An 18,230-nucleotide genomic window follows, 5' to 3' on the forward strand; every position below is an offset into this window, starting at 1 on the left:
TAAGTTGCTGCTTTTGACCTTTAAAGCCCTTCATGAGACCGCCTCTCCCGGTATGCCCCACGGAGAGCATCAAGGTCCATAAATAGCAACACCCTAGTGGTCCCGGGCCCTAAGGAAGTTAGATTGGCTTCAACCAGAGCCAGGGCCTTTTCAACTCTGGCTCCGGCCTGGTGGAACGCTCTGCCTCATGAGACCAGGGCCCTGCAGGATCTGATTTCTTTCCGCAGGGCCTGTAAGACAGAGTTGTTCCGCCTGGCCTTTGGCTTGGAGCCAATTTGATTCCTCCCTCCCTCCCTCTCTTTCTTTTTTCTTTCCTTCTCCTCCTGCATTGAGGCTACATTTTATTTTAATGTTGTAATATTTTAATGTTGTGTTTTAATGTTGTTTTTAAGTTGTAATCATTCAACTTGTTTTTATTATTGCTTGTAAGCCGCTCTGAGCCCGGCCTTGGCTGGGGAGGGCGGGGTATAAATAAATTATTATTATTATTATTATTATTATTATTATTATTATTATTATTATTATTCAGCATCTACCCCAGAACAAATTTTGATGGTATAATGGGGAATTTTCTTGTAATTTTTTGGCACGTCTGCTGTAGAAGTAGCTGTTGTAGAATGATTATTACTTCCAGTGGCAGAAGCAATATTTCAGCTTTCAATTTTTAATGCCGAAGCTTAACCCAGAGCTATAAATGTTACGATTTGAGTTAAACATTAGTGCAGTGGTAGATAAACATACATTCTATGTTGCCACTAGCACTGCTCTCGTGGTTTCCCTCGCTTAGCAGCTTCACAATGAATTAAATCTCGTACTGACTATTCTCCAGGTTCAGTTTTCCAGGTAGAAGTTAGCAATTTTGAAGGTGCAGAAACATTTCCCACACTTCTTATTTGCACTGATCATTCAGACAGTCACCTCCCCACCTCATTTCCTTTGGCTACTGTTGCTTCCTCACTCCAGAAACAATCACACAGGTTATGATTCCCAACCAGGGATCACACAGCAAATGGAACGATGTCACAGTGCAGCCTAGAATCTGGAAGGGACCCTAAGGGTCAATAGCGAACCATATTTCATTACATCTTGATGTCACAATGGGAAAATGAGAGCAGAGGAAATGAAAAACCAGATGCTTTTAGCAAGAAGCACTGGGAAATCACCAAGATGGGGCAGGTATCTTTCAGAGCAGCAGAAAATCTTTGCGAAAAACTGAGTCAGTTGGGCTCCAACATGAAGCTGCATATTTAACTCAGCACTTTTGCCTTCTTGTCTGAGATATAGGCACTGATGGGCATATAATGACAATGGGCAAGCAACTGAAATAGGAGCAAATGTGGGGGTGTCATTATTTGGGGGCAGAGGCAGGGAGGTGGCCAAGAATTCTGTGCGAATGGGAAGAAGGAAGAAGATTCCATGGCCTGACTAGGAAGTTAGGATGTCATTCCAACTGTGTACTGACCGCATGAATGAATAAAGGCTGAAAGCCAAGTCCTTAATATGGAGACAGTGGGAGAGGAAGGGAGAGAGGAAATACCACAGGCTGAGTAAGGATCAACGCTAATGGGAAAGATATTATTTTATTTATTTAATATTACAATTATTTATATCCCGCCTTTCAGGATACAACTAAACATTAAGCTACATTATTTTATTTTTTTATTAAATTTTGACATAAATATATTTCACAAACATACAAAAGACAAAATGAAAAAGAAAAAAGAGAAAAAGAGAAAAAAAAGAAAAGAAAAAGAGAAAAAAAGAGAAAAACACAAAATACATACAACTTTAAATAACATTGATCGACTTCCCTTTATCTCGATTTCGGAAAATATTGCCTTGTTTATCTATCTGCTGTGTCTATTCCTTAATAAAACTTTTTACGTAGTAAGCGTTATCTCATGCCTACTGTGATTTCTGTAAGTACATATGTGTTTCTGATCAACATTTTGATTTTCCCCTTGTCTCTATTTCCACATATATCCTAAATTTATTCCATTCATTGTTAAATTTTGCACTTCTTTGATTTCTTATTTTCTGTGTCAATTTAGCCAACTCCAAATAATCGGATAGTTTAAGTTGCCACTCCTTTAGTGTTGGGATAACATTAAGCTACATTAAAACACACACACACACACACACACACAATCAGCAAAGTCAACTTATTAAAAGGCACCAGGGTACTTGGTAGCAGATGGTTCCTATGGAGGCTGGGTACCCAACTGGCGCCATGGAAGATAAGACTATCAGTGGCTACTAGCCACAATGACTGCTCTGCCTCCACAGTCAAAGATTGAAATAATAATAATAATAATAATAATAATAATAATAATAATAATAATAATAAATTATTTATTTATTTATTTATTTATTTATTTATTTATTTATTTTTGTACCCCGCCCATCTGGCTGGGTTTCCCCAGCCGCTCTGGGAGGCTTCCAACAAAGACCAAAAATACACTAAGATGTCACACATTAAAAACTTCCCTGAACAGGGCTGCCTTCAGAAATGCTTCTGAATACCACTTTCTGGAAACCACAGCGGTGGGGGGACACTTTCCCACATGCATCTGCTTGTACACTTTGAGAACAGGATGCTGGACTAGATAGACCATGGGCTGGATCCAGCAGGCTCTTCTTATGTTCTTACCTGCTGCTTCATCTTGACTGATATCCTTCCCACAAGGAAGCTGGTGGCATAACAGCCTCGTCGCAAGAGATGAGAGAGTCCCTCTGAAGCAGGCTTTATCTTAGAACTTTAAGCTGCGAAGACGGATAGAGGAATTGTGGTGGGCATTGTGTTGGTCCATCACACAAGTGATGCCTCTCAACCCAGCCTTTGCCAAACCTTTGCCAAACCTGCAAGCAGGATGCGAGCAGAAGAGCACTTTCCCCCTGCTGTGGCTTCCAGCAAATGATACTCAGAAGCATTAGTGCCTCTGACTATGGAGGCAGAGCATAGTTATTGTGGCTAGTAGCCTTCAATAATTCTCTCCTCCATGAATTTGTCTAATCCTTTGTTAAAGCCAAATAGGCTGGTGACCATCACTGCCTTCTACCTCTAGACCTCTAGATTTTCTTTGCGGCCAGAGACATGTCCAGCACCTGAGACATTAAAATGCACTTGGAAGATCTGGTTCACTTTCAAAAGCCTAGTGTCCAGTAAATACATGTTTTTCCGTTGTAATGTAGTAAATAATTGATCTTCCCTTCCACAGGCGTCACTCCTGCAGGCCGAGAGCTGTGAAAGGCAACACGTCTAATTTTTAAGCAGCAGCCCCCTCTTTGGCTCAGAGAGAGCTTTTCCACCCATTAATAACAGGGAAAATTAATGTTAGGCCTGCAGTAAAACAGATTAAACTGTGTACCCCTGTGGATGCCTGACTGCACCTCTAACAGAGCTGAAATTCCTCTGGTTAGTTAAATGTGGTATATTGAAATACGATGGTGGTCTTGGGTTAATAGTTAAAGAAGTTTAAATTGGAATTTTCTCCGCAGAAGTGTTTTCCCATTTATCAAAGTAAGTGGGGTTGGGGGTGGGGTTGTTAGATCGTTGAGAAGCCTCAATAACGCCTCACAGATTCTCTTCTTGGGTGACTTATCAAATTCATTTTTGTGTATTTGGGGACACAAGGTTGGCAGCAACATAGCTATTTGTGAAAAATAAAGACTAGCATGGTCCAGGCTTGTTTGAACCACGGTTCCGGGATTGGTCGGTTTTTACCCAAAAAGTATCAGGTTTGCAGTATTGAAACCCCATTGCAAATTAGTCCTGTTTCTTATTTCCACATGGACTTCACAGTTGGAGCCAAGTGCTATGATCCCCAAAAGGGTTTGTGTGCATGTGCATATATGAATATAGGGAACTCCCTTGGTTCATCATGCTCAGTATTTTCTACACAGACTGGCAGCAGCTCCCCAGGCTTTCAGGCAAGGTAGATTTTCCCAGCCCTTCCTGGAGATGCCCAAGGTTTGAACCTAGGACCTTCTGGGTGCAAAGCAGCAGTTCTACATTAGGCTATGTCTCTTATAAGGAAGGGGTCAGCCTCCATGGTCTTATGTCAAGTGAGGGTGTCAGTGCTGTGGTGATTGAAGAGGAATCCCCCTCTGCCCAAATTTGACAGTGATTACCAAGCTTGCCATTTGGAGGAGATAACTGCAGGCATTTTGAGACTGGGCTGTCATGCCATAGCCCTGGAGAGTCAGATTATCTCAGAAGGCCAACCCAGTGTCATTGTTGGATTCAGTAGCTCCTATATCTTCTTCCTTCTCTCCAAACAGCTGCTTCTTGAACTAACCTTTCTTTATCCCATTGGCTGGCTCACCAGCCATCACTCATCTCTCTGCTAGTGTTTTCATTCTTGACTGGGCTTCATGTGTAGATTAGAGACACCACCCTGCAGTTCAACAGAAGCTTATGGAACTTCCAGGTTCAGAAACAGAAAAATTGTCATTACCTGTGGAGCAATAGCAGGAGAGGGCTGGTGCCTCATTCACGCTGTGTAGAGTTAAAGTGCAATCCTAACCATCAGAAGTAAGTCCTGTTGAGATCAATGTTGAGATCGAAGTAGGTTTGATTGCAGCCTTAGACGATGGCTTTGATATCACAAGATAACTCTGTATTGTGTGAGTGACACACTAGCCCTTTTCGTTGTCAGTACCCAAACTGAGCTCACAGCCCTCCCACATACAAAAAATCCACTCCTGGTTTTCTTCCCAAGCTTTCTTCATTTCAGCAGGTGGGAAAAAGTATTGTCGTTATTGTTAAACAATTTGGAGCCAGACACCTGTGCAGATTACTGTGACTCACCCAGAGATCTGCTTGGTAGATTGCAATCTACTTTGTGCCCATCCTGAGCTAAGCTAGTGGTCATCACCACATCTTGAGGTGGTGCTTCTATAAGTTACATGTTGTGTAAAAAATGGTCCTCTCTCAAAGTAGCCCCGCCCTGTTTTGATTCACTGTTTTTGACATACATCCTTTGAGGGGGGCAATTCTGCACCAGGAGTGATCTGAATGACCCAGGCACACCTTATAGCAAAGGTGTGGCAAAATACTGCTAATTGGAAGAGGAGCAAGGCCAGAACAATATATCATGCAGACATGACTTTGAGCTTTTGGGAGACTTTAATTACTCAGGTAAATAATTTCTCATTAGCATGCAAGCAATTCTCTCGTGGTTTGTTAGCATATGTCTCAGTACACAGTGTGGAAGCAAGGGATTGGATCCAAATAAGTTGTACCCATTGGAATAATATACCTGTTAGTCCTGCTCATTACTTTTAGTAGGTCTACTCTGAGTATTACTAACATGGAATACAATCCAGCTACTTTAAGGTCACCTGTGTAAAGATTCAGCTGTGTTGATGACAGAATCATGGGACTGGTACATTTGAACCTTACAGAGGTTAAGGTTAAAATAGGTTGCATGTACCATTGGTTCTACTTAGAGTAGACCCAGTTGAATTGAAGCAATTGGCCTTAGAGGCACAAGAAAGATTGTGTTTTCTTTCTAAGATGGCAACACTCAAAGGAACCTTTTTTTAAAAAAAACACACAAAAAAACTACTCTTGGCAGCTCAACCAGTGGCAAAACTATGTGCATCTAAGTGGGTTTCATCAACAGCACAGCAATTAGAGAGGTGTTATAAATAGGGATGTATCTAAGAAATCTGAGCTGTGCTGGTTTCCTATATATATGTTTTTTACTTTTCTCTCTCTCTGTCTCTCTCTGTCTCTTCCTCTTCTTTAACTGCAAGTACCCAGCTGAGATTCCCTACCCTTTAATTTTGTCTTCTTGGGCTAACCAACTGACGCCTAGTTGAAAAGACTTATGTTGCTACACGGCCGCAGAAGCCGTCGGTTATCCCGTCGCCATCCCCGCTCGGGTCCTGGAGCCTTTTTCTGCATCTCATCAGCAAACTTTCAATCCCACCCTTTAGGCCAACCTCATCTATCAAGGGGGCAACGAGGAGAGGAAGCTCCCAAGTAAACACACAGCAGTGCCTAAACTCCTAATCACTCACGGCTTCCGCTTCCAGGCCCTATAATTAGAAGTTCTTCTTCTTCCTTGTATTCCCAGTTGACGCAAATTCTTTTTGTGGCTTGGCACCTCGCTTCAGGGCGTGGGTTTTAGTTTATGGCCAGCCCGGAGTCTGGTTTAGTCTTCTGATACTGCAGAAATAGCTCTTAAGCCACAATCTACATCTGTGCCCCCTTCTCCAACTCCCCCCTTTATGTCTATCCCCTCTGCATTTCTCCTCCCACATCCCCAACCAGCCTTTATTTTCTTTATGCAAATGCACCTTATTTCATCCTTCACCAGATAGCATGCGTTGCAAATGGGAAGCTGTAAATTGAAGCCAATGGAAGTGCTCACTGTAACGAACTTTGGTGGTTGTTGCTGTGCGAGTGTGTGAGGTCTTTGTATCTTTTGCATGCATGGAAGGATAGTTAATTCCTCCTGAATGGGATTTTTCCATCTTCTCTGTGGATTTGAGAGGGAGGAGGGAAACCATTGCTAATTGAACTTCACTTGCAAACCCCCACCCCCTTTTTACAAATGGCTTTGAAATGTCCGCATGGCAATATCTGCTCGGCTCATAAATTCTTGCCAAGTTATTACACGTACACAAGAATTTGAACTCATTTCAGATGTTATCTGCTAAATGGGACAAATGTCAGTTTAAAAAAACAAGCAGGAAGGCCTTCTCCTTCCCCACTGGCAGGGTGGTGATCATTCCCTCCAAAAATACGTTGGGGAGTGTTTGTGTTTCAGATGGAGGCATGGTGGAAGTGTGTGTTGTGAATAGAGGTATAGTATTGCTATGAGTTGTGGGTGCCAGATTTCTAATCCCTATAATCCTAGCAAGTGTTAAAATATAAACCAGGGTAGCTTCCTCATGAGGTGATCACCTGGGTGAAGGGCCATTAATAAAACAAAAGAAAGGTGATGGGCCATTAAGAAAGCAAAAGAGAGGGGCTCCGGGGCAGATGGCAAATGTGTGGCTCTCCTCCTCCACCTTGCAGATAGTGAGAAAGACAAAAGCCAGAGTTTACAGTTGAACAGTGTGTGTGTGATGTCACCGAGAAGGAAGGCAGCAAGCTGATAATGTCTGAAAGGCAGAGCCTGACTTTGGGTGGCTGTTTGAATCTAGGCCTGAGATCTCACCCCTTGGAAATTGGGGTGACATGCAACAGTATCCTTCAAACATAGCACTGGGTTAAGAGAAGACTTGGGTAAAAGGATAATGGGAGCTATATTCACATAGGTCATAACTAAACTCTTGAATTCACTCCCACAAGAGGTAGTGAGGCTGTCAGTTTGGGTAGTTTTCAAAAAGGATTGCAAAATTCATGGAGGACGAGGTTGTCAATGGTTACCAGCTATGATGGCTATGTTCTACCTTCACAGTCGGAGGCAGTATGCCTCTGAATACTATTTTCTGGGTATTGCACATGGAATGAGTACTGTTGCACCATCCTGCCTGCAGGCTTCCCAGATGAGGCGTGAAGTTGGCCACTGCAAGAACATGAGCCTTTCGCTTTTGACCTTTTTGGCTTTCCAGTAGGGCTTTTCTTACACTTTTTTCTATCCTAGGATACCACATCTCTTTGACTGATGTTCTGCCAACTCCCTACTGCCAGAACTTCAAGAACGTAGGAGTAGGGAACTTCTTTACACTGTGTCAGACCATTGTTTCATCTAGCTCAGAATTAGCCATCATAACGGGCAGCTGCAACTCTCCAGGGATTCAGGCAGGGGGTATTCTAAGATTTGGTACTCAGGCCAGAGGTAGACCAAGCCCAGACTAGATCAACATGATGCGAAACATGATGTCAAAAATGGCAACAGTGCACCTGACCTAGCAGCTCCCTTCCTTCTAGTATCAGGGGAGCCAATATGGTGACTACCAGATATTGTTGACCTCCTAACTCTCCCATCAATGGGCACAACTAACTGCAGTCTATTTCTCTGGGTCTCCTTTGAGAATGGCTTAGTTGTATAGCAGCCAAATAGTTTGCCCAACCCTAAAGCCTACCCATTATTTGAAAGCTAAATCCACATTGTTAGGTTCTTCGTTCCTCTGCCCATGTGTATTCAGAACTTCAAAAGAGGCATGAAGGAATTGCACAAAGTACTTCTGCTGTTTGGGAGCCAAAGTGAGAAACTTCAGTGTTGAGCCACAAAAGCTGGAAACCAAAACTCCTCAGTGAGAAGTAATGAGAGATGGAAAATAGCACATAAAAAGAGAAATATATACACACATGTGTGCGAAAGGAGGTAAAGGTTCCAAAACCTCAGCAATTTATTATTTTGACTAACAATATGGAATTAAGCACTCTCTCTCTCTCTCTCTCTCTCACACACACACACATGGTTAAAGATGCTAATCATCTTCTAAGAATGTACTTGGGTGCTCTGCAAATTCTTGAAGCAAGTCGAGAGCCGTAGATCAAATGTGGCAAGGATTTACAAGAAATATCTCTCTTCACCTCCTTGAATCAACAGCTCTTGTGGTGGAGAGCTTCAGTCCTGCAGGTGGCTGAGTCTGCGTCGACCTGACTGATTGCCAAGAGTGGTTCTTCCGCTGACTGTTTGAGTTAGCTCTGCCTTGGCGGACCACCACACTTTCCTGCCTTATCGCCATTTTGAATCAAAACTTGATGCATTCTGCACTCTGATGCAGCTGTACTGTGTGCTCTCAAATGAAAGACTCACCATGTGGGCTGAAGGTAAAGGGTAAGGTGAGCATATGTCAACATAAGAGGAGTTTCGCTGGATCAGGCTAATGGCCCATCTAGTCTGCATTTTGTTCCCACAGTGGCCAATCAGATGCTTACAGGAATCCCCCTGCCCCCAAGCAGGACTTGAGCATAACAGGAACTCTCCCTACTAGTGGTTCCCAGTAACTGGTATTCAAAGGCCTCCAGCGCTGGAGACAGAACTTAGCTGAAGTGCTTAGCAACCATTGATAGCCTTATTTTTCATGGTTTTGTCTAACCCGCTTCTAAAGCCAACCAAATCGCTGGCCATTTCTATTTCTCGTGGAAGTGCATTCCACGGTTTAACTGTGTGAAGAAGTACTTTCTTTTGTTGTAAAAGAAGGACTTCAATTTTTAGGATTTAGTCTTCCTTCGCAGGATTTCTTTGGTAAAGTGCTAAAATCTCAAGGGTGCTGGGAGGAAAGCAACAGCACTTTGCCATTAGCTGCCTTGTTCATGAGGTTCTTCTATAAGGCTCCTGGATCAGGTAGTTCACTCCTCTGTCCTCACTAAGCACCACCAGACCTTTGAAGTAGCACTCCCTGGTTTCCAGGTTCATCTGGCAACCCTACTGGGACCTGGCAACTCTCCACAAGGATCATCAGTGTTCAGACAAGAAGCTCCTGGTTTGAATCTGCACTGATCCTAGCAGTGTTTTGGAACCTTAGCCTGGGAAGTGGTCCTTATGCACTCTTACAGGGCGCTGGATGGCAGCCAAAGTTAACATAGGTCCTCACTTGATGAAAGCCTCTTATTTGAACATGATGACACACAGCAGACTCCTCTGTTAGGCAGGCGAAGGGCCAGATCGGATGCCATCCATCTCTCTCTTGGAAAGAGGACTCCCTTTTCCTCCCGCAGCTGCCGTATCACCATCCATCTCTTTACTCTTTCAACAAGCCAAATGATTACTGTTAAAACCATTAAAAAGGCAAGGAGAAGAGACATCCTTCTTCAGAACTTGCACAGATACTGTGTAGCCTGCTGGGTTGTTGCTAAGGATGCCAATCCATGTGGCTCATTCACTTGTGTCAATTTAGTTTATGGATCTGCAACTCTGCATGATATGTATAGACCACAGAATGCCACTTCAATTTTTTTAAAAAAATTTAATTGTGTGTGTGTGTTTCTTGGAGGGGTGGGGAGATGATTTGGAATACTATGGTCACATGCACACAATGCATTTAAAGCAATTTTTATACCACTTTAACAGTCCATGTCTTCCTCCAAAGTATCCTGGTAACTGCCATTTGTTAAGGATGCTGGGAACTGCACCTCTGGGAGGGGTCTCTTCTCAGCAACAGCAGGGAAAAGGCAACAGGCAGAACCCATATGGCGCAATGGTAATTTATCCGAGAGCCTCCAATTCATTTCAGATATTTTCATCTGGGAAAAGTGTTCCCAGCACTTCAGAAGAGGGACAGCAGCAGCTCCTTTTAGCATTCCACAGCTGGTGGAGCCACATATCTGAGCGTGACTGAAAACTCACCGGTCGCTGCTCCATTCATGGAATTCAAGATAGGAGATGCAGCTGTGCCTCTTTCTTCACATAGTTGAAGGATTTCCTCTGGTTGTTGAAGGTGTTCAGAACATGTTGCGAACCATTCATTAAATTACAGTTACAGTTATCTTCTACAAGGGAACATAAGCAGAGCCCACTAGATCAAACCAATGACTCATCTAGTCCCTCTCCCCTCCTGCAGTTTCCAGCAACTAGTATTCAAAAGCATTACTGTCTCTGACGGGAGGCAAAGCACAGCTATCATGGCTACTAGCCATCTAGGGCCTTCTCCATGAATTCATCTAATCCTTTTTAAAAATTCATTGAAGTTAGTGGACATCACTGCCATCTGTGGGAGCAAGCTACATAGTTTTAACTACCTGCTGTGTGAAGAAGCACGGTGATTTGAGGACTGACGGTTGAAGGTGCAAATGGAGTCAATTGCTTGGAAAGCACCGAGTTAAAAGTTCTGGCTGTGGCACATTCCTTGGTCAGTTGCTGGCTGCACAGGATTCAGTTGATAACCTGTGTGGCAAAGGTCCTTTGGTTGCCACTGGAGGCTACAGTCTCTCTCCCCTCTCCTTCCAGGTGGTCCAAGAAAGCTCAAAGAGGCAGCTGCTGGGAAGTCCAAAAAGCTGCCTTATGCTGAGTCAGACCCTTGGCTCACCTAGCTCAGTATTTTTGACAATGGCTGGCAGCTGTTCTCCTGGGTTTCAGTCAGCCTTTCCCAGTCCTAGCTGAAGATGCCAGGGTTTGAACCTGGGACCCTGTGCAAGCAACGTATGAGCTACAGCCATTGAATCTGTGAATCTCGGGCACGGGTTTTTAATGCTGATGGACGTGCTTGTTCAGTGAATTCCTCTCTTGGCAGTGCGGTGATGCCTTTTTACAGTTTCGCTGAGAGTCCTTTGCATTCTTGCATTAAGGCTTAGGTTTATGGGGGTGAAGCGGGCCCATTTTCCATGGCAATCCACCCCTCTCTTTCCTCCACCCCACCTTGGTTGAATCACCATGTGGCACGAGGGGACCCTAAAGAACGCCAGCTTTTTAACGTGGGTGGCCCCAATCGGATGCCTACAGTTTCCCTTAGTGAACATGTTTAATGGTTTGGATATATGTTATTTGAAGGTTGCCTACATCTAATTCCAGGAAAACATATTAGAGTGTGTGTGTCCCTGAGCAGACTTCACTGCAAGGTTGAGTATATATTGTGCAGAGGATATAACTGACTTCAGCAGTTTTGCAAGTGTGTTTGTTAGCCATACACACATCATCTGACATCACATTATCATATTTTTGGGGGTGGGAATGTAGTGTTATTTCCTGAACCTCATTCCCACCCCAGTGTTTGGGATAAGAAGCCAGTTTTGTCCCCTTACCAACCATTCTCCTAGATTGCAGCCTGTTTTTTCTATCCCATTGGACACTGTGGGAGCTAGTGTGAATTAAACCATCCCCTATCTCCAAAATCCTCTCTCCTTCAAGAACATAGCCATGCTCTGGCAGTGGTAGCATTAGGGAAGGACTTTACAGCAGAAGTCCAGGGCATAATCAGTAGGGGGTGGAAAAATGCAGTAGGATTGGTTTACCACATTTTGAAGTAAATGAACACACATTACCAGCTTTAAAAAATGGGAGTGTAATAGGTTATGCTGAGACCCTATGCTATGTCAAGTTTAACAGGTTCTATAGGATTACTCAATAATTGTGTGTTTATTATTATAAGATATTATATATTATATAAGCTATAGATAAAAACTATTACTATTTTTAACTAATTATGTAAAACTTTAAATTTAGTATTAAAAGGGGGGGAACTATTTAGAGGCCCCTGACAATCTGAGGACCTAAGCTGTAGTTTACTTAGCTTGTGTGTAAATCAGAGACAGTGTGATGCAGTGGTTAAAGTGCCAGGTCTAGGAGACCAGAGTTCAAATCCCCCTCACTGAGTGACCAGTCACAAAACTCACTGAGTGACCAGTCACTGCCTCCCAATCTAACCTACCTCACAGGGTTGTTGTGGGCAGTAGGGCAAGAACCATTCACACCACTTTGAGCTCCTTGGAGAAAAAGGCAGGATATACCGGTAGATGCATTTTTTTTTAAACCACCCTGGGTGTCCCCATTGGACTATCGTCCAAAATCTAAAATTCCCTAGTTGCATCACTGCACTCTGAATCCTCCTTCTGATAGTAATTAGGGCAGCAAAAATACTTTCGTAAATTGACTATCAACGATTCTAGGCATCATGGCAGCCAGTGTTAACATCTTAACAATACTTTCTCCTTGCGTCCCTCCTGATTGGGCAGTCAGAGGGTTCCAAACTCTTCTGGCTGTGAAATTTTTTGTGTGGTTTTTTTTGAGGGGTGGGCAGTAGACTTTGTGAGGAATTCCTCTTGGCTTACTTTCCATGAATCTTGCTCAGGTCAGAGTTAAGGTTGCGCCATATGGATGTGATCTATAAAACCGAAAGAACCTCCCTTTGCGACATGGGTGGCTTTCCGACATGGTAACTTAGCAGAAAGGGTGCAGTATTTTAAGTCTACTTTGCCAAAATCAGCGTGAAGCTCTTTGAAAATGGAAAGAGATGCTCTGACAAACTTCCTGTGGCTTACCAAAAAGAAAAGAAAAGGGGGGAGGGGAAGAGCAGAAGCCCAGATTGGCAGATCCACCAAATCCTGGCAGTTCAGAAGGAAAATCCTGCATGAAGTGTAGGGAGGACATGTGTGCCTATGCCTGTGCCAGGTTCATTAATAAAATCTTGTAGGGCTGGGTGTTTTAAGACTTCTCCCTCAAGGTCTCCATTCTTCATTGACTTACCTTCTGTAGAACCCTATGCCTCACTTGGGAAGCATTCTGGGGCATGCCTCCGTCCTTTAGAGCAGTATTTCCCACCATGGACCACTTGAAAATTGCTGAGGGACTTTGGCAGACCAATTAATGATTTTTCTGCCTGTTCCAAGAATTGTAACGTGCTGCACTAGATGCTGTGTGATTTTTAAATCATATTTTTACTTGCTTCTTCTATTTCTTATATACTGCACTTTATTGTATTATAACTTGACTGCAGTATATGGAATAAATGCAATTCAAGAAATAAAAGAAACAACGACAATGCAATTAAAAATAAATGTGAATATTCGACACAATGAATCTGCTGTCTCCCTTCTTAAATCACAAATCCATACTGAATGAAGCCGTAGTTTGGGAACCCCTGGTTCAGACTTTGCTCTTATTATCTGTGAGTCAACAGTACAACTCTTAACACCCAACAGTACTTAGTTTCTGAGAAAGATCAGCAGTGTGTGGACAACCTGTCTTTCCAAGAAATTTGTCCTCCATTGTTGATCTCATGGAGAGGGAAAATGCAAAAGTCTCCCCAGAGCACACTTTGGTAACCATAGCGCTGCGCAAGGGTTGCCAAAATGGACCCTGTGGACTCAGGTGTGCCCTAAGAGGCTTTTCCTGGCACCCACAGGGTCAGGTTGTATATCTGAGAGCATCCTTGAATCTGAATCATTAGCCAAGGAAATTCAGGCTTCCCAGATGGTACATCTGGATGGAAGCCTCTCAAACATCTGGTTGGATGTACTTTGTCTTTTGACAACCAAGAAATAATTAATGTGGAGTCAGCATGGTGGTCTTGACTAGGAAAGGCTGAAGTCACTTGAGCTTAATATATAAGAGAGACCACCTCAGACCACCACGTTTCCTTCTGTCTGGGTCTTTGGAAATGCTACAGGAGCACAGGAAAAGTGCAGAATTTGACACCAGGGACACCATATCGGATGTCCTTTTTTAAAGCTTCTAGCCCTCATTGCTGCAGAGAGGTTTTGAAAGTGTGTGGGCAATGCCTTGAAACAAAAGTAAGGAGGTTGACAGAATTATTCCAATGGTGGTGGTGCTGTCCTTCTTGAGATCTTAGGAACACAAATCAATGGTCCATCCATCTCTGTATTGTTTACCCTGACTGGCAGCAGCTCTCTAGGGTTTATGGCAGGGGTCTCTCCTGTCCCAACCATGAGATGCCAGAGATTGAACCTTGGATCTTACGCACGCAAAGCAAATGCTCTACCACTGAGCTGTGGCCCTTTATTTCTCTGCATAGTCTCTTCTTCTGCCTCATGGCAGACTACATTATGCAGAATAAATTAAGTTGGGCAAATTTACTCAATAATTTATGCCAGGGTTAGATAATTTAGGGAGATATATGTATAATATATGTAAACCTCAAGTTTTCTGGGTGCAGAATGTTAATTCCCTTTATTTAAATGTGGAACCCATTTTGGTCTACCTGTGTTCTACTACAGTCTCCAAGCTTTTTCTTAAAAGACTGGTGCTTGTGGCACATTCAGTCAGACTCTGCTAAAATCTAGGCTTCCCGGGACAGGTTGCTTTCAGCATAGTAGATCAGACTGGGACAGCAGACAGTTAAACGGTCCCACTATTCCTGGGGTTGGCTGCCACACACTTGCACGTGAGAGAGAGTGCGTGCTTGCGTCTGTTTTTGCAAGCGGAGAGGGGAGGAAATCAGGACTCTTTGGATCTGTGAAGAAAAGGGGGCCGGTAGATTTTGGAGGCCAAATTCCAACAGTAAGAATGGTTTTCTTCTGCACAGTTGACAGCAATTTTGTGTGTTCCAAAAGTCACTGACAACTCACTTACCCTCTGCCCAGTAATTATGTAGCATTTGGAGGAGACTAAACGCAGTCGCAAAAAGAAAGAAAGAAAAGACTTAATTGCAGGCCTGGCTGTGGCGTGAAGCTCAACACAACTTGGGCAAATAAATCACATCTTCCATAACGTTTTCTGCTTCTGCAGCTTTCACTTTTTGCTATGGAATGCCCCAAATCCCTAACGGAAGAGAGTCTCACACTAGAACTTTGCACAGTACATACCCTTCCTAACCCCTCACTTTAAGTGGAGCTTGAAAATGTGCATCTTGTGACCCCATGACGCCATTGAAAAGAAGAAAGAGAAAAGCACAAGTTAGACCTTCAGGCTCTAAGGCTTTAGGCCTAATCCCTCTTACTTGAGAGTAAGCCCTATTCAGTTCAATAGGACTCACATCTCATTAGACATGGTTAGAGGCCTGTGCTACGAATCAATTTCATCGGTGTCTTGCTATGTTGTGAACTGCCCTGAGATCTACAAATGAATGGGGTGTATTATTATAAATAATGATGATGATGACAGGCTGTAATCTTATGCACTCTTACTTGGGAGTAAACTCCATTGAACATAATGGGACTTGCTTCCAAGCAAATGTGCATTGCATTGCATTGTTGAATCAGCATATTACCCCCCCCCCCCAGCATTGCACCGATGAAAAACCTTTTTTTTTTAAAAAAATGAGACTTTGATTCTTATTCAAAGAATAAAAATTACTCCTGGCCTCTCTATATTACTCTGACTGCTGTATGTAAAATGGAAGTGAGATGAAAGGGTCGGGAGGAGGGGGTCGGGATGGGGGATTTAACTCACTTCACATTTAAAGGCGAGTCTACCTAATTTGCAGTTTCTGACAATAATAATAAAAATTGCAGTTTCTGAAACTACCTGAAATGAAACAAAGTTGTGCTTCAAAATTCATACTTCTCAAATTTCACAGCGTGGTTCTCCAGCCAAGTAACGTGTACAAAAATGCATTGTATTGGGGGGGGGATTGTTTTTTGGGGAAAAAATGTGTATGTTGGGCAAAATTGCACACAAAAATGTCGGTATTAGGAGAAATGTGCATGATTAAAATGCCGATCAATTTTCATTTAAAAAATATGCAGACTGATGTGGAAATGTGGAGACGTAAATTCAAGGTGGGGAAAATGAGAAACGGAGAGAAACTGACAATGGCAGATTATCCCATCGTGTGTGTGTGTGTGTGTGTGTGTGTGTAAGTACGTAAGTAACATAAGCAATTTATTTCAATGTGTTTCATTTGCACAGAATGCAGGCTAAGAACTTCTTTCTTGGTGTCCGTTCAGATCAGATCCAAAAGTATTTATTTGTTTTGACCACAGATCATAAAAAGTAACCCCCTGTTCTGAGTGTCTCTGACTCCCCTTGTTTCCTTTCTTCCAGGTATGCTGCTGGTTACGACAGACACGTTGGGCCACGATTTCCATGTTTTCCAAATTTTGACCCACCCATGGTCGTCTTCGCAAAGTGCCGTCCATCATTTGTACACGTTACACCGCGGGGAGACGGAAGCCAAAGTAAGTTGCATAAGAAACCACAAGGCTTTTTATCTGACTTGGCAATTGGAGGAATCAATGTGGGTGTCCTTGGAAATTGCTTGTCTTGCAGTCAAGTCAGAGGAAGGCCATTTAAGATGGATTCATGTGTTTTTCTAACAGATTTGTGAGTGTGTGTTTTTAACAAGATGATAAAATGCGGCTGCGTTTGCACTCTCAAGTCCCACAAACCAACAGTTTGCAAATTATGAGCATTGGGTTTGGTGGGTCAGTGTTAAGAACGGGAGGGAAATTAGATCCAGCTTGCATTTAAAGGCGAACCTACCTCATTCACACTTTGTGAAACAATATGCAAGCCGAACCAATGTCATCCTTTGAAATTTACTCTTCTCCGAATTTTGCAATCCAGTTCACCAGTTAAGTAATACATGCAAAAAAACACACAAACCCATGTACTAGGGTAGAGGTTGCATTTAAATGTATATATTAGTGTAAATAGCATACAAAAGTCCATTATATTAGGAAAAATTGCTATGCAGAAATGTGTATGTTGGGAGATGTCTGCACTAAAATGCTGATGAATCTTCATTTTTTAAAAAATTCGCTAACTGACGTGGGAATGTAGAGAACTGGATTTAAGATTGGAAAAAAAGAAAGAAAAACAGAAGCCAAAATTGTCCATCCTCACTGTCACATGACTGGAATGTCAAACAAGCAAACTGTAATGGCAAAAGGTTAGTGTAGAAGATGCTGGTGTATTGGTGCCTCTTCTCTCAGCTGACCTGATTTCAAAATGCTTGTCCAATGAAGCAATGATTGCATTGGCACTTCTGGAATGGTACATACCCCTTGGGGAACAGATTATTGCCACCTTTGCAAAGAGCGCCCTTTTAAAATTCTCTAGAGAAACCAATCGATGGTATTGAAATTGTTTTTTGGCTTATTGCTACCATTGTAGGTTGAAATCCTATTACATCATGGGCAGCCAATGTGGTGCCCTCTAGTTAATAATTTTGAATAGACCAGGGATAGCCAGTGTGGTACCTCCAGATGCTTAGATGGACTACAGCTCCCATCAGCCCCAGGCAGCATGGCCAATGATCAGGGATGATGGGAGTTGTAGTCCAGTATCTGGTCTACTCAAACTTTTGAATTTGATCGGCATGAGAGAGGGAAAGCAGCACAACCACCTATTTATTGGGAAATGGTGTTTCTTTATTCAATATTGGAATAAAGCTTATGACATAGTTCAACCTTATTCGTCATGGGAATTATTTGAACGATAGGTATATATGCATTTATTTTCTCTTTAAGACAATTGGATTTAATTTTAGGTAGCTGAAAATTCTCATGGATACAATGGCTTATAACTATTAATTAATGAAACTATTCATTATTAGTTGTCTTAGTAGTTGTTACTTTGTTTTTTATCTGATATGATATGGCAAATAAAGAGTATTACATAATTTCAAAGTTCATTAACAATAAGAAAGATTGCTAGAACCAGCAGCAAATTTAAACAGATAGAAGCTAGCAATAGGTCAAAGGAGTGAAAAAATGAAAAATCAATCCATCTTTATTGCGGTCAAAGACCAGACAGAAAGGAGTGGAAAAATGGAAAGCTCTTTAGGGCTTGTTTAAAAATATGAAATGAGGGAGACAAATCAAGTTTTCGTGGGAGTTACAGAAGTTTGGCCACCACTGAACCTGGTAGTCACCAACCTCACTTATTTTAATGCCACAGAGAGCAGACCTTCTGAGGCCAATCATA

General features: G+C 42.6%; 1 protein-coding gene across 4 annotated transcripts in view; it reads left to right on the plus strand.

The window, feature by feature from the left end:
* Positions 1–18,230, plus strand: part of BCAS3 (BCAS3 microtubule associated cell migration factor) — a 460,752-nt gene that overhangs the window by 109,832 nt on the left and 332,690 nt on the right. For all 4 annotated transcript variants that reach the window (XM_081844097.1, XM_081844099.1, XM_081844096.1 and 1 more), the window contains exon 14: positions 16,347–16,480. In XM_081844097.1, the coding sequence (XP_081700223.1) occupies positions 16,347–16,480 (134 nt within the window). The remainder of the gene's footprint in view (positions 1–16,346; positions 16,481–18,230) is intronic.

Source organism: Podarcis erhardii (genome assembly GCF_964252035.2).
Source record: "Podarcis erhardii genome assembly, chromosome: 16".
In the NCBI taxonomy this organism is placed as follows: Eukaryota; Metazoa; Chordata; class Lepidosauria; order Squamata; family Lacertidae; genus Podarcis; species Podarcis erhardii.